Source organism: Oncorhynchus clarkii, chromosome 28, assembly GCF_045791955.1.
Source record: "Oncorhynchus clarkii lewisi isolate Uvic-CL-2024 chromosome 28, UVic_Ocla_1.0, whole genome shotgun sequence".
Lineage (NCBI taxonomy): Eukaryota > Metazoa > Chordata > Actinopteri > Salmoniformes > Salmonidae > Oncorhynchus > Oncorhynchus clarkii.
In genome coordinates, this window is record NC_092174.1 from 47,207,352 (window position 1) to 47,234,427 (window position 27,076).

General features: G+C 46.8%; 1 protein-coding gene across 1 annotated transcript in view; it reads right to left on the reverse strand.

Moving 5' to 3' along the window:
* LOC139387577 (guanine nucleotide-binding protein G(olf) subunit alpha-like) overlaps positions 1–27,076 on the reverse strand; it is an 86,598-nt gene that overhangs the window by 45,959 nt on the left and 13,563 nt on the right. The window contains exon 5 of the mRNA XM_071133908.1: positions 12,942–13,039. Within this exon, the coding sequence (XP_070990009.1) occupies positions 12,942–13,039 (98 nt within the window). The remainder of the gene's footprint in view (positions 1–12,941; positions 13,040–27,076) is intronic.

The window sequence follows — 27,076 nt, forward strand, 5'->3', positions numbered from 1 at the left end:
TGGGGGTTCTTGGCAGTGGAGGCCCACAGTTAAACGTCATGATCCAGACCTGGGAGGTGAGGGTGGGGCTCCAGGCAGTTGCCCTGGCAACAGAGGATGAGATAAAGACTGAAGTCACAGATCAGATTAGTGAGAGAATAAAACTGGGAAACTGATATTATACAGCTTTGTTTACTTGTGTCTGTCCAGTTCCTCAAGCAGCGAAGCTCTTTTATCATCATACACATTACCCCACTCCTCCTCCTCCTCCCTCCCTCCCCACTCCTCCTCCTCCCTCCCTCCCCACTCCCACTCCTCCTCCTCCCTCCCTCCCCACTCCTCCTCCTCCTCCCTCCCTCCCCACTCCTCCTCCTCCTCCCTCCCTCCCCACTCCCCCTCCTCCTCCCTCCCTCCCTCCCCACTCCCCCTCCTCCTCCCTCCCTCCCTCCCCACTCCCCCTCCTCCTCCCTCCCTCCCCACTCCCCCTCCTCCTCCCTCCCTCCCTCCCTCCCCACTCCCCCTCCTCCTCCCTCCCCACTCCTCCCTCCCTCCCTCCCCACTCCTCCTCCTCCTCCCTCCCGCCCTCCCCACTCCTCCTCCCTCCCTCCCCACTCCCCCTCCTCCTCCCTCCCTCCCCACTCCCCCTCCTCCTCCCTCCCTCCCCACTCCCCCTCCTCCTCCCTCCCTCCCCACTCCCCCTCCTCCTCCCTCCCTCCCCACTCCCCCTCCGTCTCCCTCCCTCCCCACTCCCCCTCCGTCTCCCTCCCTCCCCACTCCCCCTCCGTCTCCCTCCCTCCCCACTCCCCCTCCCTCTCCCTCCCTCCCCACTCCCTCTCCCTCCCTCCCCACTCCCCCTCCCTCTCTCCCCACTCCCCCTCAGTCTCCCTCCCCACTCCCCCTCAGTCTCCCTCCCCACTCCGTCTCCCTCCCCACTCCTCCTCCGTCTCCCTCCCCACTCCTCCTCCGTCTCCCTCCCTACTCCTCCTCCGTCTCCCTCCCTACTCCTCCCTCCCTACTCCTCCCTACTCCTCCTCCCTCCCTCCCCACTCCCCCTCCTCCTCCCTCCCTCCTCCCTCCCTCCCCACTCCCCCTCCGTCTCCCTCCCTCCCCACTCCCCCTCCGTCTCCCTCCCTCCCCACTCCCCCTCCGTCTCCCTCCCTCCCCACTCCCCCTCCGTCTCCCTCCCTCCCCACTCCCCCTCTGTCTCCCTCCCTCCCCACTCCCCCTCCCTCTCTCCCCACTCCCCCTCAGTCTCCCTCCCCACTCCCCCTCAGTCTCCCTCCCCACTCCTCCTCCGTCTCCCTCCCCACTCCTCCTCCGTCTCCCTCCCTACTCCTCCTCCGTCTCCCTCCCTACTCCTCCTCCGTCTCCCTCCCTACTCCTCCCTCCCTACTCCTCCCTACTCCTCCCTACTCCTCCTCCCTCCCTACTCCTCCTCCTCCTCCCTCCTTACTCCTCCTCCTCCCTCCTTACTCCTCAGTCTCCCTCCCCACTCCTCCTCCTCCCTCCCCTTCCTCAGTCTCCCTCCCCACTCCTCCTCTTCCTCCTCCCCACCACTCCTCCTCCCTCCCCCGCTTCCCTCCCCACCACTCCTCCTCCCTCTCTGATGCAGCACTCCATCACTCTCCTTGGTCAAATAACCCCTACACAGCCTGGAGATGTGTTGGGTCATTGTCCTGTTGAAAAACAAATGATAGTCCCACTAAGCCCAAACCAGATGGGATGGCGTATCGCTGCAGAATGCTGTGGTAGCCATGCTGGTTAAGTGTGCCTTGAATTCTAAAACAAAATCTCTGACAGTGTCACCAGCAAAGCACCCCCACACCATCACACCTCCTCCTCCTTGCTTCACGGTGGGAAGCACATATGCAGAGATCATCCGTTCACCTACTCTGTCTCACAAAGACACAGCGGTTGGAACCAAAAATCTCTAATTTGGACTCATCAGACCAAAGGACAAATTTCCACCGGTCTAATGTTCATTGCTCAGGTTTCTTGGCCCAAGCAAGTCTCTTCTTCTCACGTGAGCCAGTTTCATCATAGCGCTTGATGGGTTTCCAGACTGCACTTGAAGAAGCGTTCAAAGTTATTGAAATGTTCCTCAGTGACTGACCTTCATGTCTTAAAGTAATGATGGACTGTTGTTTCTCTTTGCTTATTTGAGCTGTTCTTGCTGTAATATGGACTTGGTCTTTTACCAAATTGGGCTATCTTCTGTTTAACCATTTTTTGGTTACTACATGATTCCAAATAAAAAAAAATATTAAAAACACGGATCGTTATTTGATTAAAACACCTGGTTTCTCTGAGTAATATTTCAAATTGATTAGGACATGTAAACACCTTAAAATGGGAGATCCAGAAGTGTGTTTGATCATAGCATGTGTCAGCACCAGCGGAGAGAGACCCCGTGTGTGTGTGTGTGTGTGTGTGTGTTCGGAAAACAACTGAACGTAGTAGGCTTGTTTACAAGTCATTTTCAGGATTAAAATATGCTTCTCAACAGTAACCCGTTGGCTGCATTTCATCAGGTAGCCGGATTACAGCCATCAGGTAGCCGGATTACAGCCATCAGGTAGCCGGATTACAGCCATCAGGTAGCCAGATTACAGCCATCAGGTAGCCAGATTACAGCCATCAGGTAGCCAGATTACAGCCATCAGGTAGCCAGATTACAGCCATCAGGTAGCCGGATTACAGTGTCCATGTAAAAAAAAAACAGATTATTAACGAAATGATTCTTCTTCTAGCCGAGCATGTTTTAATTGAACTATTATATCGATCTGATTATCAACAATAAATCGCATAATTATGTAACCACACTCGTTGTGAGTGGGAAGCGGCTACGGTACGAGCAGGCATATGGGGCTCAGCCAGGAATGTTACTTCAGTAACTGAAAGAAAAACATTTTAACGACGTCGTTTAAAACCCATTGATGTTGGGAAAACAGATGGCAAAATAAGAAAATGCAGAATGGTGTTTAAAGACGGAGTAAAATAATCTCACAGACTTAAATCGTGTAACATTAAAGTCTATTGATTATTTATCCGTGTCTACTTTGGGAGCTACTCATTGACTTGCAGTTTTCCTGCTTAGGTACAACCTTTGGTGAGCTGGTGACGTTGACTGCCGTAGAGTCAGAGAGAAGCCTAAATCAGACGTGCTTCATCACGGTCGATAGGGAAGGGGAAATTACAATGAAAGGGAAATTACAAGGGGAAATTACAATGAAAGGGAAATTACAAGGGAAATGACAATGAAAGGGAAATTACAATGAAAGGGAAATTACAAGGGAAATGACAATGAAAGGGAAATTACAATGAAAGGGAAATTACAAGGGGAAATTACAATGAAAGGGAAATTACAAGGGGAAATTACAATGAAAGGGAAATTACAAGGGAAATTACAATGAAAGGGAAATTACAAGGGAAATTACAATGAAAGGGAAATTACAATGAATTTGGTGCCACGCCGCATACGCCCCCGAGTGCATCGGACATGAAACAGCGACACAAATGTAACAGCGCGTCAAAATAGATAAAAGACCTTTTCTTTGCAGGTGCCTTTGTCATTTTAAAAACACCAGTCTTCTTCCTGCACTGAACCAACACAGTGGTCAAAACCATTCATCCTGGGGCGATTATTACAACTATTATCCCTATTGTTTTTAAAACAAAACTAGCTCAAAATATTACTAATCATTGAAAATGTTCAATTATCAATCAGGATCATTTTAAAGTAATTTTTAAAAAAGCAGTAGTTATTATGAAAGTGGGGATGCTCCTTTTGTTCTGGAGGGACTTCGTTTGAGAGGACAACCAGTCAATGTTCATGTCAGATAGAAAATAGACCTCTGTTAATAACATCACACACTATCAAGCTTAGCAACTCATATTGTCCTGATAGTGACAGTCTACACTTGGTGGTCTATAGCGGCTCATATTCTCCTGATAGTGGTAGTCTACACTTGGTAGTCAATAGCAGCTCATATCCTCCTGATAGTGACAGTCTACACTTGGTAGTCTATAGCAGCTCATATCCTCCTGATAGTGCCAGTCTACACCTGGTGGTCTATAGCAACTCACATCCTCCTGATATTGACAGTCTACACCTGGTGGTCTATAGCAACTCATATCCTCCTGATAGTGACAGTGACAGTCTACACCTGGTGGTCTATAGTGTAGAGGCTTTAGATGAGGCAGATGGACCTGCAACCACAACACTTCAACAACGTGACGTCTTCACAGTGATAACATATGAATGTAATCCGATGTTGATCGAGTTATTGATTTCAGTAACCTTGGTCCTGCATGGTCCTTTCCTGGGTAGCCAATCAGAGACAAGGAGGATCAAATGTAGATACTTTTTGGGGGCAAATAGAGTCAGTCAATAAGGCACTTGGTAGTGTCAGTTTGTGTGTGTGTCAGTTTGTGTGTGTGTCAGTTTGTGTGTGTGTCAGTTTGTGTGTGCGTCAGTTTGTGTGTGCGTGTCAGTTTGTGTGTGCGTGTGTCGGTGTGTGTGCGTGTGTCGGTGTGTGTGTCAGTGTGTCAATATGTGTGTGTGTCAGTTTGTGTGTGTGTGTGTCAATATGTGTCAGTTTATGTGTGTGTATCAATGTGTGTGTGTGTGTGAGTTTGTCAATGTGTGTGTCAGTGTGTCAATATGTGTGTCTGTGTCAATATGTGTGTGTGTCAATATGTGTGTCAGTGTGTGTGATGGTGGATTGAAGCTACTGACCATGGAGCTTGGCTATCTCACTCCTCCCAGGCTTTTGGGAGGGAGGACAATGAGCTTGTCGTAGTGGATGTACACTGCATTCAGAAAGTATTCAGACCCCTTGACTTTTTACACATTTTCTTAGTTACAGCCTTATTCTAAAATGGATTAAAGAAAATAAAATCCTCATCAATCTACATACAATACCCCATGACGACATCACAATACCCCATGATGACATCACAATACCCCATGATGACATCACAATACCCCATGACGACGCCACAATAACACATGATGACGTCACAATACCCCATGATGACATCACAATACCCCATGATGACATCACAATACCCCATGATGACGTCACAATACCCCATGATGACATCACACTACCCCATGATGACGTCACAATGCCCCATGATGACATCACAATACCCCATGATGACGTCACAATACCCCATGATGACGTCACAATGCCCCATGACGACATCACACTACCCCATGATGACGTCACAATGCCCCATGACGACATCACAATACCCCATGATGACATCACAATACCCCATGATGACATCACAATACCCCATGATGACGTCACAATACCCCATGATGACATCACACTACCCCATGATGACGTCACAATGCCCCATGATGACATCACAATACCCAATGATGACGTCACAATACCCCATGATGACATCACAATACCCCATGATGACGTCACAATACCCCATGATGACATCACACTACCCCATGATGACGTCACAATGCCCCATGATGACATCACAATACCCCATGATGATGTCACAATACCCCATGATGACGTCACAATGCCCCATGACGACATCACACTACCCCATGATGACGTCACAATACCCCATGATGACAATGCAAAAACAAGTTATACATTTTTGAACATTTTTTAAATAAATAAAAAACGAAATAGCTAATTTAAATAAGTATTCAGACCCTTTACTATGAGACTTGAAATTGAGCTCAGATGCATCCTGTTTCCATTGATCATCCTGTTTCTACAACTTGATTGGAGTCCACCTGTGGTAAATTCAATTGATTGGACATGATTTGGAAAGGCACAAAACCAAGCCATGAGGTTGAAGGAATTGTCCGTAGAGCTCAGAGACAGGATTGTGTCGAGGCACAGATCTGGGGAAAGGTACCAAAACATTTCTGCAGCATTGAAGGTCCCCAAGAACACAGTGGCCTCCATCATTCTTAAATGGAAGAAGTTTGGAACCACCAAGACTCTTCATAGAGCTGGCCGCCCGGCCAAACTGAACAATCGGAATAGAAGGGCCTTGGTCAGGGAGGTGACCAAGAACCCAATGGTCACTCTGACATCTCTTAGTGGAGATGCGAGTACCTTCCAGAAGGACAACCATCTCTGCAGCCCTCCACCAATCAGAACTTTATGGTAAAGAGGTCAGACGGAAGCCACTCCTCAGTAAAAGGCACCTAAAGGACTCTCAGGCCATGAGAAACAAGATTCTCTGGTCTGATGAAACCAAGATTAAACTCTTTGGCCTGAATGCCAAGTGTCACGTCTGAAACCTGGAAACCTGGCACCATCCCTACGGTGAAGCATGGTGGTGGCAGCATTATGCTGTGGGGATGTTTTTCAGAGGCAGGGACTGGGAGACTAGTCAGGATCGAGGGAAAGATGAACAGAGCAAAGTATAGAGAGATCCTTGATGAAAACCTGCTCCAGAGCGCTCAGGACCTCAGATTGGGGTGAAGGTTCACCTTCTAACAGGACAACAACCCTAAGCACACAGTCAAGACAACGCAGGAGTGGCTTCGGGACAAGTCTCTGAATGTACTTGAGTGGCCCAGCCGGAGCCCAGACTTGAACCCAATCAAATCTCTCTGGATAGACCTGAAAATAGCTGTGCAGCGACACTACCCATTCAACCTGACAGAGCTTGAGAGGATCTGCACAGAAGAATGGGAGAAACTCCCCAAATACAGGTGTGCCAAGCTTGTAGCATCATAACCAAGAAGACTTGAGGCTGTAATCGCTGCCAAAGGTGCAACAAAGTACTGAGTAAAGTGTCTTTTCACAGGGTTTGTTTTCTATACATTTGCAAAAATGTCTAAAAACCTGTTTTTGTTTGACTCTGGGACGCCGTCCACGTCAACGTGGAGACTCTGGGACGCCGTCCACGTCAACGTGGAGACTCTGGGACGCCGTCCACGTCAACGTGGAGACTCTGGGACGCCGTCCACGTCAACGTGGAGACTCTGGGATGTCCCTGGAGAAAATCATCCATAACCATTTTGTAATAATGATTCACAGACAGTGATGATGTCATCACAAGTGGACTTACAGTTTGTAGTCATCTTGCTGCAAGGCTCTTTTCAGGACATCCACCTCTCCCAGGTGCCTACGCTGATGGCCCTTTGTATCTGCTGTGGCAATATGCACCGTCAGAGCAGATAGACAGACAGACATGGTCACTGATGGGAAGGACAGAGACAGACAGCTACCGACATGGTCACTGATTTTAAGGACAGACAGACATGGTCACTGATGGGAAGGACAGAGACAGACAGCTACAGACAGACAGACAAATTATACAAGTAAAGAGTCAGAGCAATTAAGACATGAATAAAAGTGTTTGCCTCCTTGTATTTTACCTGTGCCGTGTACACTCCACAGGTAATGTTTGTTTTTGGACTAGCTGGACAACAGGTGAGCTGGACAGAACTGCCTCTGGCCAACGATCCTACAGAGAAACAAGGTAAGAAGAGGTAAGAGACAGTAGAAAGTCTATCGTCTTTCCATTCTGTCTTTACAACACAACTGTAAGAGGGATTGGAGTGTCAGCTGACTTACTGATCTGTCCCACCCACGAAGAACGATAAGCACTGTCTACATGGAACCAAGGCTAATACGGTCAGCCTACAAGAACAAAGGCTGTTATTGGATAATTAGTCAGTAGTCAAGCAATTAGACTAATCAAGCATCATGGTAATTGAGTCAACTTAGACTACATCAGCTATGGGAGGCTATATCATGGACTGATTTTAATTCATAAACAAAAACATTGGTAGCTATGGCTAGACGTGTTTATAAAGAGGTATACAAGTTTGTCCCCTGGATATCAAAGCAAACGATGGCCACAGTAGCTAGCTTCTACACCTGTATGTATAGCTTTCAACTACAGTTTTAGCCGGCTTGACGTTTAACTTGTCATGTCAAAATTAATGCCGTTTTCGTTTACATCCGACAGCTGTCAGTGTCACTGAAACACTATTTCTAGCTTCAACTTGTGTCATGACAAATCGACTAGCTACCTAGCAAAGCTAACTAGAGTGCTACTGTGTAACTAGCTAGATATAGCACCTTGATAGGTGTGAAAAAATTACCTTATTAACTAGCTAGCTAGCTAACTAGAGTGCTACTGTCTAACTAGCGAACTCATTAGCTAGATATAGCACCTTGATAGGTGTGAAAAAACTACCTTAACTAGCTAGCTAGCTAACTAGAGTGCTACTGTCTAACTAGCGAACTCATTAGCTAGATATAGCAACTTGATAGAAGTGAAAAAACAACCTTAACTAGCTGGCTTAATATTTTATCTTGTTGTAAAATCGAAATGCAGATGTCAATTGGAATGGTACCTAACATTGGCTAGCTAGCTAGCTAGCAACCCCCACAACTCCTGGCTATCTATCCATCTTCCTGGTAAATTGTCTATGACAATGGCTATCGGTTAGTTAAATCAGCAATTATTAGCATGCAACATAATTAATTACAGGTGTAATTCATAAGCTATTATTCTCGGATCTTACCTTGTAATTTGAAAAGTGAAATTCGCCCCGACTTTTTCGATCAGGATTGTTGTTGACCAGCTTTCTTTTTTTCTTCTTGTCACGTCATCCATAATTCAAAGACGGAGGGGTTGAGACGCAATTGGCTGTGTCTTCCTGCCAAAGAACGAGAAGCTATACATGATTGGCTTATGAAACATGGACAACTGGATGGTGATTGGACATGTTTGACAGCCTTAGGTGAGTTAAGTGGCACCATGCTTTACCAACTGAGCTACAGAGAAGAAGAGACTCTTCTCTTCAAGTACAAAGTGATACACGGAGCTGGAATAGAAAACTTCCTGAATTGAAAACCATTTAAAAGCTGTGATTGTGCTTGGTCATAACATACACTAGGGCTGTTTCCCAAAGCCAGTATCCCCACCAGTCCAACTCTGGTCCTCCAGTACCCCCGCCAGCCCAACTCTGGTCCTCCGGTACCCCCGCCAGCCCAACTCTGGTCCTCCGGTACCCCCGCCAGCCCAACTCTGGTCCTCCGGTACCCCCGCCAGCCCAACTCTGGTCCTCCGGTACCCCCGCCAGCCCAACTCTGGTCCTCCGGTACCCCCGCCAGCCCAACTCTGGTCCTCCGGTACCCCTGCCAGCCCAACTCTGGTCCTCCGGTACCCCTGCCAGCCCAACTCTGGTCCTAAGGTACCCCCAACAGCCCAACTCCAGTACCCCCAACAGCCCAACTCCAGTACCCCAACTCCAGTACCCCCAACAGCCCAACTCCAGTACCCCCAACAGCCCAACTCTGGTCCTCCAGTACCCCCAACAGCCCAACTCCAGTACCCCCAACAGCCCAACTCCTGTACCCCCAACAGCCCAACTCCTGTACCCCCAACAGCCCAACTCCGGTACCCCCAACAGCCCAACTCCGGTCCTCCAGTACCCCCAACAGCCCAACTCCGGTCCTCCGGTACCCCCGCCAGCCCAACTCTGGTCCTCCGGTACCCCCGCCAGCCCAACTCTGGTCCTCCGGTACCCCCGCCAGCCCAACTCTGATCCTCCGGTAACCCCGCCAGCCCAACTCTGATCCTCCGGTACCCCCGCCAGCCCAACTCTGGTCCTCCGGTAACCCCGCCAGCCCAACTCTGATCCTCCGGTACCCCCGCCAGCCCAACTCTGGTCCTCCGGTACCCCCGCCAGCCCAACTCTGGTCCTCCGGTACCCCCGCCAGCCCAACTCTGGTCCTCCGGTACCCCCGCCAGCCCAACTCTGGTCCTCCGGTACCCCCGCCAGCCCAACTCTGGTCCTCCGGTACCCCCGCCAGCCCAACTCTGGTCCTAAGGTACCCCCAACAGCCCAACTCCAGTACCCCCAACAGCCCAACTCCAGTACCCCTACCAGCCCAACTCCAGTACCCCTACCAGCCCAACTCCAGTACCCCTACCAGCCCAACTCCAGTACCCCTACCAGCCCAACTCTGGTCCTCCAGTACCCCCGCCAGCCCAACTCCAGTACCCCCGCCAGCCCAACTCCGGTCCTCCCAACAACCCAACTCCGGTCCTCCCAACAGCCCCACTCCGGTAGCCCCAACAGCCCAACTCCGGTCCTCCAGTACCCCCAACAGCCCAACTCCGGTACCCCCAACAGCCCAACTCCGGTCCTCCAGTACCCCCAACAGCCCAACTCCGGTACCCCCAACAGCCCAACTCCAGTACCCCTACCAGCCCAACTCCAGTACCCCTACCAGCCCAACTCCAGTACCCCTACCAGCCCAACTCTGGTCCTCCAGTACCCCCGCCAGCCCAACTCCAGTACCCCCGCCAGCCCAACTCCGGTCCTCCCAACAGCCCAACTCCGGTCCTCCCAACAGCCCCACTCCGGTAGCCCCAACAGCCCAACTCCGGTCCTCCAGTATCCCCAACAGCCCAACTCCGGTACCCCCAACAGCCCAACTCCGGTCCTCCAGTACCCCCAACAGCCCAACTCCGGTACCCCCAACAGCCCAACTCCAGTACCCCCAACAGCCCAACTCCGGTTCTCCAGTACCCCCCAACAGCCCAACTCCGGTACCCCCAACAGCCCAACTCCGGTCCTCCAGTACCCCCAACAGCCCAACTCCGGTACCCCCAACAGCCCAACTCCAGTACCCCCAACAGCCCAACTCCGGTCCTCCAGTACCCCCAACAGCCCAACTCCGGTACCCCCAACAGCCCAACTCCGGTACCCCCAACAGCCCAACTCCGGTACCCCCAACAGCCCAACTCCGGTACCCCCAACAGCCCAACTCCGGTCCTCCGGTACCCCCAACAGCCCAACTCCGGTCCTCCGGTACCCCCAACAGCCCAACTCCGGTCCTCCGATACCCCCAACAGCCCAACTCCGGTCCTCCAGTACCCCCAACAGCCCAACTCCGGTCCTCCAGTACCCCCAACAGCCCAACTCCAGTACCCCCAACAGCCCAACTCCGGTCCTCCGGTACCCCCACCAGCCCAACTCCGGTCCTCCGGTACCCCCACCAGCCCAACTCAGGTCCTCCGGTACCCCCAACAGCCCAACTCCGGTACCCCCAACAGCCCAACTCAGGTCCTCCGGTAGCCCCAACAGCCCAACTCCGGTAGCCCCAACAGCCCAACTCCGGTACCCCCAACAGCCCAACTCCGGTACCCCCAACAGCCCAACTCCGGTACCCCCAACAGCCCAACTCCGGTACCCCCAACAGCCCAACTCCGGTACCCCCAACAGCCCAACTCCGGTACCCCCAACAGCCCAACTCAGGTCCTCCGGTACCCCCAACAGCCCAACTCCGGTACCCCCAACAGCCCAACTCCGGTACCCCCAACAGCCCAACTCCGGTACCCCCAACAGCCCAACTCCGGTACCCCCAACAGCCCAACTCCGGTACCCCCAACAGCCCAACTCCGGTCCTCCGGTACCCCCAACAGCCCAACTCCGGTACCCCCAACAGCCCAACTCCGGTACCCCCAACAGCCCAACTCCGGTCCTCCGGTACCCCCAACAGCCCACCTCCGGTCCTCCGGTACCCCCAACAGCCCACCTCCGGTCCTCCGGTACCCCCAACAGCCCACCTCCGGTCCTCCGGTCCTCCGGTACCCCCAACAGCCCAACTCCGGTCCTCCGGTACCCCCAACAGCCCACCTCCGGTCCTCCGGTACCCCCAACAGCCCACCTCCGGTCCTCCGGTACCCCCAACAGCCCAACTCCGGTCCTCCAGTACCCCCAACAGCCCAACTCCGGTCTTCCAGTACCCCCAACAGCCCAACTCCGGTCCTCCAGTAACCCCTACAGCCCAACTCCGGTCCTCCAGTACCCCCAATAACCCAATGATGGGAGGAGGTGTGATGGTGTTTTGATGGTGACACTGTCAGAGATTTATTTAGAATTCAGGGCTCCCTTAACCCGAGTATTTAGAATTCAGGGCACACTTAATCCGAGTATTTAGAATTCAGGGCTCCCTTAACCCGAGTATTTAGAATTAAGGGCTCCCGAGTGGCGCAGCGGTCTAAGACACAGCATTTAAGGGCAAGAGGCGTCACTGCAGTACCTGGTTCGAATCCAGGTTGTATCACATCCGAGTCTCATAGGGCGGTGCACAATTGGCCCAGCGTCGTCCGGGTTTGGCCGGGTTAGGCCATTATTGTAAATAAAAATGTGTTCTTAACTGACTTACCTGGTTAAATAAAAATAGAAAATACAAAAATAACCAGCATGGCTACCACAGCATTCTGCAGCGGAACGCCATCCCATCTAGTTTGGGCTTAGTGGGAACATCATTTGTTTTTCAACAGGACACTGACCCAACACACCTCCAGGCTGTGCAAGGGCTATTTGACCAAGAAGGAGAGTGATGGAGTGCTACATCAGATGACCTGGCTTCCACAAATCACCTGACCTCAACCCAATTGCGATAAATGATGCACATGAATCCGCTTTACAAGGGATGTAGAACCAGCTGATAAGCTAGGCTTAAGTTAAGGAACAGCTTCCACAACCAGCTGATAAGCTAGGCTTAAGTTTAGGAACAGCTCCCACAACAAGCTGATAAGCTAGGCTTAAGTTTAGGAACAGCTCCCACAACCAGCTGATAAGCTAGGCTTAAGTTTAGGAACAGCTCCCACAACAAGCTGATAAGCTTGGCTTAAGTTTAGGAACAGCTCCCACAACAAACTGATAAGCTTGGCTTAAGTTTAGGAACAGCTCCCACAACAAGCTGATAAGCTTGGCTTAAGTTTAGGAACAGCTCCCACAACCAGCTGATAAGCTAGGCTTAACTTTAGGAACAGCTCCCACAACAAGCTGATAAGCTAGGCTTAAGTTTAGGAACAGCTCCCACAACCAGCTGATAAGCTAGGCTTAACTTTAGGAACAGCTCCCACAACCAACAATGCTTTGTGTAGTAGGTGGAGGATGGGAGGTAAACTGCCATGGAGACAGAACTTACTATTGTGCACAGTCGATGAGCTGGTACTCGTTGGACCTTTCGAAGCACGCCTTCACTCCTTCGTCATCCCACAGCTTCTTGGCATGATCAAAGAACTCCTGGACAGAAGGTAGAGAGAGAGGACAGAAGGTTAGGAGCAGACCAGAAACCACAATCAAATCGGGACGTAGTCTAGCAGTTAAGAGTGTTGGGTCAGTAACCAACATTGAACGTTGGGTCTATTTCATTGAAATAGAAAAAATATATATATTACATGAAAAATAACTCATTTTTAGATAAAACTACACTCAATATTTTCACATCACTAAATAATTGATTAAAATACACTGTTTTGTAATGAAGGTCTACAGTAGCCTCAACAGCACTCTCTAGGGTAGAACCATGTTGTAGCTGGAGGACAGCTAGCTTCCATCCTCCTCTGGGTACATTGATTTCAATACGAAACCAAGGAGGTTCCTACAGTACCATGTCTCCAACCCCAGCCTCTCCTACAGTACAGTACCATGTCTCCAACCCCAGCCTCTCCTACAGTACAGTACCATGTCTCCAACCCTAGCCTATCCTACAGTACAGTACCATGTCTCCAACCCCAGCCTCTCCTACAGTATAGTACCATGTCTCCAACCCCAGCCTCTCCTACAGTACAGTATCATGTCTCCAACCCCAGCCTCTCCTACAGTACAGTATCATGTCTCCAACCCCAGCCTCTCCTACAGTACAGTACCATGTCTCCAACCCCAGCCACTCCTACAGTACCATGTCTCCAACCCCAGCCTCTCCTACAGTACAGTACCATGTCTCCAACCCCAGCCACTCCTACAGTACCATGTCTTCAACCCCAGCCTCTCCTACAGTACAGTACCATGTCTCCAACCCCAGCCACTCCTACAGTACCATGTCTCCAACCCCAGCCTCTCCTACAGTACACTACCATGTCTCCAACCCCAGCCACTCCTACAGTATCATGTCTCCAACCCCAGCCTCTCCTACAATACAGTACCATGTCTCCAACCCCAGTCTCTCCTACAGTATCATGTCTCCAACCCCAGCCTCTCCTACAGTATCATGTCTCCAACCCCAGCCTCTCCTACAGTACCATGTCTCCAACCCCAGCCTCTCCTACAGTACACTACCATGTCTCCAACCCCAGCCTCTCCTACAGTACACTACCATGTCTCCAACCCCAGCCACTCCTACAGTATCATGTCTCCAACCCCAGCCTCTCCTACAATACAGTACCATGTCTCCAACCCCAGCCACTCCTACAGTACCATGTCTCCAACCCCAGCCTCTCCTACAGTACAGTATCATGTCTCCAACCCCAGCCTCTACTACACCAGAATAGAGCTGATGGAACCACGTCATTAGAATGTACCAGACAACACCAGAATAGAGCTCCTTCTGGGGAGCCTGGCTGTCTACAATTTCTATTTGGCTGGCTACTCTCCTACAGTACAGTATCACGCATTCCAAACTAAAACTGGGGGATATGTCAACTTTGATTAATTTGAATGTAGGTTTTGTGGCGACATTCTAAATGCCTGTATCGAAAGAATCACATTTTTAATTAGTTTTGTTTATTTGTTTTAGTTTAGTTTAGTTTTAGTCTGCTTGTTCTCATGCTATCTATTTGGTCTCGTCTCCTTTGCTTCTTCTGTGCGGTGGGCACCATCCCATTTACACCAGAGATCTGTATATAATGATGAGACGCACATTCGTCCACCCAAACAAGTCGCTGTCCCAAAAGGCAGGGAACCGGGCTTTGGCGGTCATGACATTTTGTCAGTTGGTGATTTGTCATTCAAATAACTGCCAGTCTCACGGTAATTAACATAAACACGTTTAGAATTTTCAGCTTCCACCCAATAGCCGACAAGCCACTGACGCAGAGCTTTGGAAAAAAGTCTAGTAAATGTATTTAATATAGTCTACCTACAAAACCACAATAAATCCATGTAATATAGTCTACACCATCACAATAAATCCATGTAATATAGTCTACCTACACCATCACAATAAATCCATGTAATATAGTCTACACCATCACAATAAATCCATGTAATATAGTCTACCTACACCATCACAATAAATCCATGTAATATAGTCTACACCATCACAATAAACCCATGTAATATAGTCTACACCATCACAATAAATCCATGTAATATAGTCTACCTACACCATCCCAATAAATCCATGTAATATAGTCTACCTACACCATCACAATAAATCCATGTAATATAGTCTACACCATCACAATAAATCCATGTAATATAGTCTACCTACACCATCACAATAAATCCATGTAATATAGTCTACCTACACCATCACAATAAATCCATGTAATATAGTCTACCTACATCGTCACAATAAATCCATGTAATATAGTCTACCTACACCATCACAATAAATCCATGTAATATAGTCTACACCATCACAATAAATCCATGTAATATAGTCTACCTACACCATCATAATAAATCCATGTAATAGTCTACCTACACCGTCACAATAAATAAAGTATTTATTTTAGACAGGTCTAAAGAAACATGATATGAAGAAAATGTAGTTTATTTCAGATGAACAGAATAGCATCCTCTGAGTTGTCCTCATGTTAGGTCCTGATCTGGTTATGCCATATGGCTGTGGGCTACACTAGTTCATTTAGCCGACATGATTTCCTTATAATTCCTGTGGCATTATTTTTATATTATTTTATACTAAGAACAATACAATTGAACGTAGCTGAATAAAATAGAAAGGATATTTTTCCACAAACGATTTCCCAGGGAGTGACGCAAATGCGGCTATTCTGTGTTGAGCAGTAAAACAGAAGAAAACAGGAGCTGCGACATGTTTATTCAACTGTGATTCAAACGTTAAGAATGTGTTAGAAATCAAAACAACCTGATTGGCCACCAGACAGCCTGGGTGGAAGTTGAATACATTATTTTTTTTATTTTTTTAAAGGCATGAGCTTCTCTCAAATCACAATTTGACAAGCACTTGATAATATTCTCACCCATCAATTTGATCTGGTCTTTACACACAGACTACTAATATATGTGTAGAATTATTATGTAGACTGGCCCACAATTTTTTATATATGTACATATATATACATATACATATACATATATATATATATATATATATATATATATACATATATACATATATACATATATATATATATATATATACATATATATATATATATATATATATATATATATATATATACATATATATATACATATATATATACATATATATATATATATATATATATATATATATATATGTACTTATATAGGAAGTCATCCGTAGCCTGCACTCGAATAGCGAAGGGCGCTTACATAAGATTACGTTATTAATATTCCAGGTAGGATATAGATATACCGGTTGTAAAGGGGATTCATGTGCTTCATTGTAAGAATTGAGAAATAAATATAGCAGCATGAGAAAGCTGAAATCATTTATATTTAAATAGAGTCCAGTCAAAAGTCGGTTTTGAGACGCGGTTGCACAACGACTGGGGTTAGAAGAACACAGGCTTCTCTAGGCTCTGGATTCTCTAAGTATCTTCCAGGGGTCCTACATGTTGAGTTATTTGGTCACTTTAGGTGTGATACTAACCTTATCAAAACATATAGGACTATGGACTAGACTACATGAGGTGTGATACTAACCTTATAGGACTATGGACTAGACTACATGAGGTGTGATACTAACCTTACAGGACTATGGACTAGACTACATGAGGTGTGATACTAACCTTATTAAAACATATAGGACTATGGGCTAGACTACATGAGGTGTGATACTAACCTTATAGGACTATGGACTAGACTACATGAGGTGTGATACTAACCTTATTAAAACATATAGGACTATGGGCTAGACTACATGAGGTGTGATACTAACCTTACAGGACTATGGACTAGACTACATGAGGTGTGATACTAACCTTATTAAAACATATAGGACTATGGGCTAGACTACATGAGGTGTGATACTAACCTTATTAAAACATATAGGACTATGGGCAAGAATACATGATGCTACTATGATTTGAAAAAGCAGCAGAGAAAATAAGGCACGGGATGTTTCTGGACGACACGCGGTGGCCGTCGTTCACTCGTGATATTGGCACCCATTAGACTATTCTTGATTTAATCTAGTCTTTACATATGCAAAATAATATATGCGTGAAATTAGTTTTGATTTACAAATGGGCCATTTTCATGCCGATGTCAGGACTAAAAATACATTTAAAGAAGACATTGAATAGCAAATGGTGGATGCTTTTCCTCCCAGTTAATTTTCATGCCAGTTAGGCAGGCTATTCTGGCTGTGAAGTGAAAGAATAAGCTTAATATTAAGAAAGTTGATAAATAAATAGAGAGAAAGAGAGACAGAGAGAGAGAGAAAGAGACAGAAACAGAGAGAAAGAGAGACAGCGAGAGAGAGAGAGAAAGAGACAGAAACAGAGAGAAAGAGAGACAGCGAGAGAGAGAGAAAGAAAGAGACAGAAACATAGAGAAAGAGAGAGACAGAGAGAGAGAGAAAGAAACAGAAAGCGAGAGCAAAAGAGAGAGAGAGAAAGAGATGGAGAGGGAGAGAACGCGTGGTCTGACTCCTAGAGGCTCTTTTCCACAGAGGCGTGTGACATTGGGCTGCTGAATAGATGTAGTGTTACTGCTGTGCCCTAAAGAGCTACTGATCACACAGAGAGAGAGAGAGAGTTCACTGTTGCCGCTCATCGCCAACATCATCCTTTTCAATACTAGGGCCCAGTTTGGGGTGACCTCCACTCTCCCCTTGGAGAAAGCCATAGGCTTCAGCAGGGGGGGGGCTACATACGAGCCCATTCAATCCAGCCCACAGGAGGTTCGGGTAACAAACAAAAAAAACATTAAGGAGAAATTATTATTTTGGGTAAAAAAAAAAACTCCAGTCCACCCATAAACGTCTAGAACCAGATGGAAAGGAAGTAGAAACTAGGAATGTTATTTGAAAATCCGAACGGACATTACAATTCAAATACTTAAGAGTATTCATATTTTTAACACTGAAAAGGGTTTTTTCTACATTTTATAAAAATATCCATGGAACATTGTTACCATGACAATTCAAATGAGTCGTTTAATAAAACTAAACTTTTCATAACGTACACGGTGCGCCACATAAACCGACCTTCAGGGGTGTAGCTTGTCGGACAATCAAACCGACACAACGTGTAACAAGTGGAGTGAGAGTTCACTGATGCAATGCAAGACGTTATACATTTACGGAATTTAAAGTTAGCGAAATGATTAGGGAGTAGGATACAACGAGCAACCAACAAGTAAGAGTTTTATCTGAATGGCGAGAAAGTGCAGCGTGTGGCCTCAATTAGCCAAGCTAGCTGTTAGCTTCTCTACGCTACTCCAGACAAGACAGACACTTATTTTGGATGATAAATAACATCGTGGCTGCTACCAGTTAGCTAGTCAAGGCTGTAGCCGAGTTGCCTTGGCCGTCTCTCTCTCCTCCTCCGTCTGCTCGCTCCCATCTCATGCAACAGTCTCTCTCTCAGCAGTGCTCAGGTTAAAAACAAAAAACACATGTATTTCGAATATCTGACAAAGACTTACAGTATTATTTGAAAAGTGAAATAATTTCCAACTCCCATCCCTAGTAGCCATTATAATGGACTTACAGTATTTTAAGCGAAACTTCAATCTTTGGATTCAATATGTTGTTTTAAAAATGTTCCAACCAATTCATCTGGTTGTTATATCCATTCGTTTTATTTTAAGCCAATCAAATATGTTATTATGAAGTTAATGACAGTTGTGTTAGTTCCCACTAGTGGCCAATTTCAAAGCCGAAAAAAACGTGTGTGTTGAGGCAACCCTCGGATAACCAATATAGGATTAACACATTTTCTGATATTTTTTGTACTTTCTCAGATACAGTACCAGTCAAAAGATTGGACACAACTACTCATTCAAGGGTTTGTCTTTATTTTTACTATTTTCCACATTTTAGAATAATATTGAAGACATCAAAACTATGAAATAACACATATGGAATCATGTAGTAACCAAAAGAGTTAAATAAAAATATATTTGAGATTTGAGATTCTTCAAAGTAGCCACCCTTTGCCTTGATCACAGCTTTGCACACTCTTGGCATTCTCTCAACCAGATTCACCTGGAATGCTTTTCCAACAGTCTTGAAGGAGTTCCCACATATGCTGGGCACTTGTTGGCTGCTTTTCCTTCACTCTGTGGTCCAACTCATCCCAAACCATCTCAATTTGGTTGCGGTCGGGTGATTGTGGAGGCCAGGTCATCTGATGCAGCACTCCATCACTCTCCTTCTTGGTCAAATAGCCCTTGCACAGCCTTGAGGTGTGTTGGGTCATTGTCCTTTTGAAAAACAAATGATAGTGGGACTAAGCCCAAAACAGATGGGATGCGTATCGCTGCGGTCGTCATGCTGGTTGTGTGTGCCTTGAATTCAAAATAAATCACAGACAGTGTCACCTGCAACGCACCCCCACACCTCCTCCTCCATGCTTCACAGTGGGAACAACACATGCAGAGATCATCTGTTCACCTACACTGTGTCTTACAAAGACACAGTGGATGGAACCCAAAATCTTTCATTTGAACTCATCAGAAGGAAGGACAGATTTCCACTGGTCTAATGTCCATTGCTCGTGTTTCTTGGCCCAAGCAAGTCTCTTCTTATTATTGGTGTCCTTTAGTAGTGGTTTCTTTGTAGCCATTTGACCATGAAGGCCAGATTCACGCAGTCTCCTCTGAACAGTTGATGTTGAGATGTGTCTGTTAACTGAACTCTGTGAAGCATTTATTTGGGCTGCAATTTCTGAGGCTGGTAACTCTAATGAACTTATCCTCTGCAGCAGAGGTAAGTCTGGGTCTTCCTTTCCTGTGGTGGTCCTCATGAGAGCCAGTTTCATCATAGCGCTTGATGGTTTTTGCGACTGCACTTGAATACATTTTCAAAGTTCTTGAAAAGTTCCGCATTGACTGACCTTCATGTCTCAAAGTAATGATGAACTGTTGTTTCTCTTTGCTCATTTGAGCTGTTCTTGCCATAATATGGACTTGGTATTTTACCAAATAGGACTATCTTCTGTATACCACCCCTACCTTGTCACAACACAACTGATTGGCTAAAAAGCATTAAGATGAGAAATTCCACAAATTAACAAGGCACACCTGTTAATTGAAATGCATTCCAGGTGACTACCTCATTATGGCTATTTGAAGAATCTCAAATATAAATGTTTAACTGTTTTACCCCTTGTTTGGTTACTACATTATTCCATATGTGTTATTCCATAGTTTTGATGTCTTCACTGTTACTCTACAATGTTGAAAATAGTAAAAAATAAAGAAAAACCCTGGAATGAGTCAGTGTGTCCAACTTTAGACAGGTACCGTATGAATTTTTATTTCCAATTTAAAATGTTTTTTTTCTATCAGTCGAGTCACAGTCACACAGTAGAAAATATTTACTACATAAAGTAAAATTAAAAAGTAACAAAAAATAACAAATCAGGCACAGAGTCAAGGTGGAGGCTATATACAGGGTGTTACGGTACAGAGTCAATGTGGAGGCTATATACAGGGTATTACGGTACAGAGTCAATGTGGAGGCTATATACAGGGTGTTACGGTGCAGAGTCAATGTGGAGGCTATATACAGGGTGTTACGGTACAGAGTCAAGGTGGAGGCTATATACAGGGTGTTACGGTGCAGAGTCAATGAGGAGGCTATATACAGGGTGTTACGGTACAGAGTCAATGAGGAGGCTATATACAGGGTGTTACGGTACAGAGTCAATGAGGAGGCTATATACAGGGTGTTACGGTACAGAGTCAATGTGCGGGGGTACATGTTAGTCGAGGTAATTTGTAGATGAAGGTAGGGGTAAATGTAACCCGGAAGCTATGGGTTCGGAGGAAACACCATACACCTGGCAACCGTGTCAGCGTGCATGCGCCTGTACGGGAGTCACCAGAGTGCGATGGGATAAGGACATCCCGGCCAGCCAAACCCTCCCCCGACCCGTACAACGCGAATCGTGAACCGCCTCATGGGTCTCCTGGTCGCGGCACCGAACATGGGTCAACAAAACTGAAATTTGACCAAACAATTCTCAAGTGTCATTTTTCATGAAATTTCCTCTTGGATCACTGAGATTTGGATCTTTACTTATATTTTTTGAAATTTTACCACATTTTCCCATTTTACCTCAACAGTCCAAAAAAAGTTATAAATAAAAAACACTGAAAATACAAATATTAAAAATGTAATTATGAAATGAATAATAATCTGACTGAGCTTTTTAGTCATTTCGGTAATGAGAAGACCAAGTGGGGTGAAGGGGGTGCTGGAAAATAAACATCTACTACTCTAGATGATGCATCATGGGAGAATAAACGTCTACTACTCTAGATGATGCATCATGGGAGAATAAACGTCTACTACTCTAGATGATGCATCATGGGAGAATAAACATCTACTACTCTAGATGATGCATCATGGGAGAATAAACGTCTACTACTCTAGATGATGCATCATGGGAGAATAAAACTTGATTTAAAGACTGATTGGAGTTTTTACAAGAACTAGAAAAAAGTGTTATGGTAATGAGACACGCCTACAGACACTGTACGTATAAATATTATAGTTTAATGTAAACTTCAACTAGTTCCTGTAAAAAATTTAAAAAAACATTTTTATGATTTATGGACAAACTACACCAACAGTGTTTTATTCAAATAAATACATTTGGGTTTTTTTTCTCAAATAAAATCATATAAAATGACCTGAGAATTGAATCCGGATGTATTTCAGTAATGAGAATTTGGCGTGAAAATGTGAAATGTATTTCAAATAAGACTCTTTGCCAGACATCTTAGTCCTCAGTATGATTCAGTTTTGCAGATGCATTGTGGTTTTGTATTTTGTAGTTTTGGTACAGACATGTTTAAAAGTGGTTTCATGAAAATCACCCAACCAGCCAGTCAGTCCGCCCTACAGAAACACATGATAGCCATCCTCCCTACTTTTATTAGATTGCAAAAGATCTACATTAGATAACAGTCACACAAAGCACGTGCTTGAACACACAGACACGCTCATGTGTTGCACCAATAATGAATCCACAATGAGTAACGATAACTTGGCTACATACAGAGAGAAAAGTATATGGCTTGGGTGGCTGGAGTCTTCCTCAGACACCGCCTGGTATAGAGGACTAGTTTATAGACAGAGAGAACAGTCTATGGCTTGGGTGGCTGGAGTCTTCCTCAGACACCGCCTGGTATAGAGGACTAGTTTATAGACAGAGAGAACAGTCTACTAGGACTAGTTTAGTTCGAATACTGTTAATCATTAATTTATAGATTCTTTATGAATCAGTGATAAACAGATATAACATACTTCCTTCAAATTGGAGGGAACCCAGCATACATACTTCCTTCCTTCCTTCAAAGTGGAGGGAACCCAGCCTACATACTTCCTTCAAAGTAGAGGGCACCTAGCCTACATACTTCCTTCCTTCAAAGTGGAGGGCACCTAGCCTACATACTTCCTTCAAAGTAGAGGGCACCTAGCCTACATACTTCCTTCAAAGTAGAGGGCACCTAGCCTACATACTTCCTTCAAAGTAGAGGGCACCTAGCCTACATACTTCCTTCAAAGTAGAGGGCACCTAGCCTACATTCTTCCTTCAAAGTAGAGGGCACCTAGCCTACATACTTCCTTCAAAGTAGAGGGCACCTAGCCTACATACTTCCTTCAAAGTAGAGGGCACCTAGCCTACATACTTCCTTCAAAGTAGAGGGCACCTAGCCTACATACTTCCTTCAAAGTGGAGGGCACCTAGCCTACATACTTCCTTCCTTCAAAGTGTAGGGAACCCAGCCTACATACTTCCTTCAAAGTGGAGGGCACCTAGCCTACATACTTCCTTCAAAGTGGAGGGAACCCAGCATACATACTTCCTTCCTTCAAAGTGGAGGGCACCTAGCCTACATACTTCCTTCAAAGTGGAGGGCACCTAGCCTACATACTTCCTTCAAAGTGGAGGGCACCCAGCCTACATACTTCCTTCAAAGTGGAGGGCACCCAGCCTACATACTTCCTTCAAAGTGGAGGGAACCCAGCATACATACTTCCTTCAAAGTGGAGGGCACCTAGCCTACATACTTCCTTCAAAGTGGAGGGCACCTAGCCTACATACTTCCTTCAAAGTGGAGGGCACCTAGCCTACATACTTCCTTCAAAGTAGAGGGCACCTAGCCTACATACTTCCTTCAAAGTGGAGGGCACCTAGCCTACATACTTCCTTCCTTCAAAGTGTAGGGAACCCAGCCTACATACTTCCTTCAAAGTGGAGGGCACCTAGCCTACATACTTCCTTCAAAGTGGAGGGAACCCAGCATACATACTTCCTTCCTTCAAAGTGGAGGGCACCTAGCCTACATACTTCCTTCAAAGTGGAGGGCACCTAGCCTACATACTTCCTTCAAAGTGGAGGGCACCCAGCCTACATACTTCCTTCAAAGTGGAGGGCACCCAGCCTACATACTTCCTTCAAAGTGGAGGGAACCCAGCATACATACTTCCTTCAAAGTGGAGGGCACCTAGCCTACATACTTCCTTCAAAGTGGAGGGCACCTAGCCTACATACTTCCTTCAAAGTGGAGGGCACCCAGCCTACATACTTCCTTCCTTCAAAGTGGAGGGCACCTAGCCTACATACTTCCTTCAAAGTGGAGGGAACCCAGCCTACATACTTCCTTCCTTCAAAGTGGAAGGAACCCAGCACACATACTTCCTTCCTTCAAAGTGGAGGGCACCTAGCATACATACTTCCTTCCTTCAAAGTGGAGGGCACCTAGCCTACATACTTCCTTCAAAGTAGAGGGCACCTAGCCTACATACATCCTTCAAAGTGGAGGGCACCCAGCCTACATACTTCCTTCAAAGTGGAGGGCACCTAGCCTACATACTTCCTTCCTTCCTTCAAAGTGGAGGGCACCTAGCCTACATACTTCCTTCAAAGTGGAGGGCACCCAGCCTACATACTTCCTTCAAAGTGGAGGGCACCTAGCCTACATACTTCCTTCAAAGTGGAGGGCACCCAGCCTACATACTTCCTTCAAAGTGGAGGGAACCCAGCATACATACTTCCTTCCTTCAAAGTGGAGGGCACCCAGCCTACATACTTCCTTCCTTCAAAGTGGAGGGCACCTAGCCTACATACTTCCTTCAAAGTGGAGGGCACCCAGCCTACATACTTCCTTCCTTCAAAGTGGAGGGCACCTAGTCTACATACTTCCTTCAAAGTGGAGGGCACCCAGCCTACATACTTCCTTCCTTCAAAGTGGAGGGCACCTAGCCTACATACTTCCTTCAAAGTGGAGGGCACCTAGCCTACATACTTCCTTCAAAGTGGAGGGCACCTAGCATACATACTTCCTTCCTTCAAAGTAGAGGGCACCTAGCCTACATACTTCCTTCAAAGTGGAGGGAACCCAGCCTACATACTTCCTTCAAAGTGGAGGGAACCCAGCCTACATACTTCCTTCAAAGTGGAGGGCACCTAGCCTACATACTTCCTTCAAAGTGGAGGGCACCCAGCCTACATACTTCCTTCAAAGTGGAGGGCACCTAGCCTACATACTTCCTTCAAAGTGGAGGGCACCTAGCCTACATACTTCCTTCCTTCCTTCAAAGTGGAGGGCACCTAGCCTACATACTTCCTTCAAAGTGGAGGGCACCTAGCCTACATACTTCCTTCAAAGTGGAGGGCACCTAGCCTACATACTTCCTTCAAAGTGGAGGGCACCTAGCCTACATACTTCCTTCAAAGTGGAGGGAACCCAGCCTACATACTTCCTTCCTTCCTTCAAAGTGGAGGGCACCTAGCCTACATACTTCCTTCAAAGTGGAGGGAACCCAGCCTACATACTTCCTTCCTTCCTTCAAAGTGGAGGGCACCTAGCCTACATACTTCCTTCAAAGTGGAGGGCACCCAGCCTACATACTTCCTTCAAAGTAGAGGGCACCCAGCATACATACTTCCTTCAAAGTGGAGGGAACCCAGCATACATACTTCCTTCAAAGTGGAGGGCACCCAACCTACATACTTCCTTCAAAGTGGAGGGCACCCAGCATACATACTTCCTTCAAAGTGGAGGGAACCCAGCATACATACTTCCTTCAAAGTGGAGGGCACCTAGCCTACATACTTCCTTCAAAGTAGAGGGCACCTAGCCTACATACTTCCTTCAAAGTAGAGGGCACCCAGCATACATACTTCCTTCAAAGTGGAGGGAACCCAGCATACATACTTCCTTCAAATTGGAGGGCACCCAGCCTACATACTTCCTTCAAAGTGGAGGGCACCTAGCCTACATACTTCCTTCCTTCAAAGTGGAGGGAACCCAGCCTACATACTTCCTTCAAAGTGGAGGGCACCCAGCCTACATACTTCCTTCAAAGTAGAGGGCACCCAGCATACATACTTCCTTCAAAGTGGAGGGAACCCAGCATACATACTTCCTTCAAAGTGGAGGGCACCTAGCCTACATACTTCCTTCAAAGTGGAGGGAACCCAGCCTACATACTTCCTTCAAAGTGGAGGGAACCCAGCATACTTCCTTCCTTCAAAGTGGAGGGGACCTAGCCTACATACTTCCTTCAAAGTGGAGGGAACCCAGCCTACATACTTCCTTCAAAGTGGAGGGCACCTAGCCTACATACTTCCTTCCTTCCTTCAAAGTGGAGGGCACCTAGCCTACATACTTCCTTCAAAGTGGAGGGCACCCAGCCTACATACTTCCTTCAAAGTGGAGGGCACCCAGCCTACATACTTCCTTCAAAGTAGAGGGAACCCAGCCTACATACTTCCTTCCTTCCTTCAAAGTGGAGGGCACCTAGCCTACATACTTCCTTCCTTCCTTCAAAGTGGAGGGCACCCAGCCTACATACTTCCTTCCTTCCTTCAAAGTGGAGGGCACCTAGCCTACATACTTCCTTCAAAGTGGAGGGCACCCAGCCTACATACTTCCTTCCTTCCTTCAAAGTGGAGGGCACCTAGCCTACATACTTCCTTCAAAGTGGAGGGCACCCAGCCTACATACTTCCTTCAAAGTGGAGGGCACCCAGCCTACATACTTCCTTCAAAGTGGAGGGCACCTAGCCTACATACTTCCTTCAAAGTGGAGGGCACCTAGCCTACATACTTCCTTCCTTCCTTCAAAGTTGAGGGAACCCAGCCTACATACTTCCTTCAAAGTGGAGGGAACCCAGCCTACATACTTCCTTCAAAGTGGAGGGCACCCAGCATACATACTTCCTTCAAAGTGGAGGGCACCTAGCCTACATACTTCCTTCCTTCCTTCAAAGTGGAGGGAACCCAGCATACATACTTCCTTCAAAGTAGAGGGCACCCAGCCTACATACTTCCTTCCTTCCTTCAAAGTGGAGGGAACCCAGCCTACATACTTCCTTCAAAGTGGAGGGAACCCAGCCTACATACTTCCTTCAAAGTGGAGGGCACCCAGCATACATACTTCCTTCAAAGTGGAGGGCACCTAGCCTACATACTTCCTTCCTTCCTTCAAAGTGGAGGGCACCTAGCCTACATACTTCCTTCAAAGTGGAGGGCACCCAGCCTACATACTTCCTTCAAAGTGGAGGGCACCCAGCCTACATACTTCCTTCAAAGTAGAGGGAACCCAGCCTACATACTTCCTTCCTTCCTTCAAAGTGGAGGGCACCTAGCCTACATACTTCCTTCCTTCCTTCAAAGTGGAGGGCACCCAGCCTACATACTTCCTTCCTTCCTTCAAAGTGGAGGGCACCTAGCCTACATACTTCCTTCAAAATGGAGGGCACCCAGCCTACATACTTCCTTCCTTCCTTCAAAGTGGAGGGCACCTAGCCTACATACTTCCTTCAAAGTGGAGGGCACCCAGCCTACATACTTCCTTCAAAGTGGAGGGCACCCAGCCTACATACTTCCTTCAAAGTGGAGGGCACCTAGCCTACATACTTCCTTCAAAGTGGAGGGCACCTAGCCTACATACTTCCTT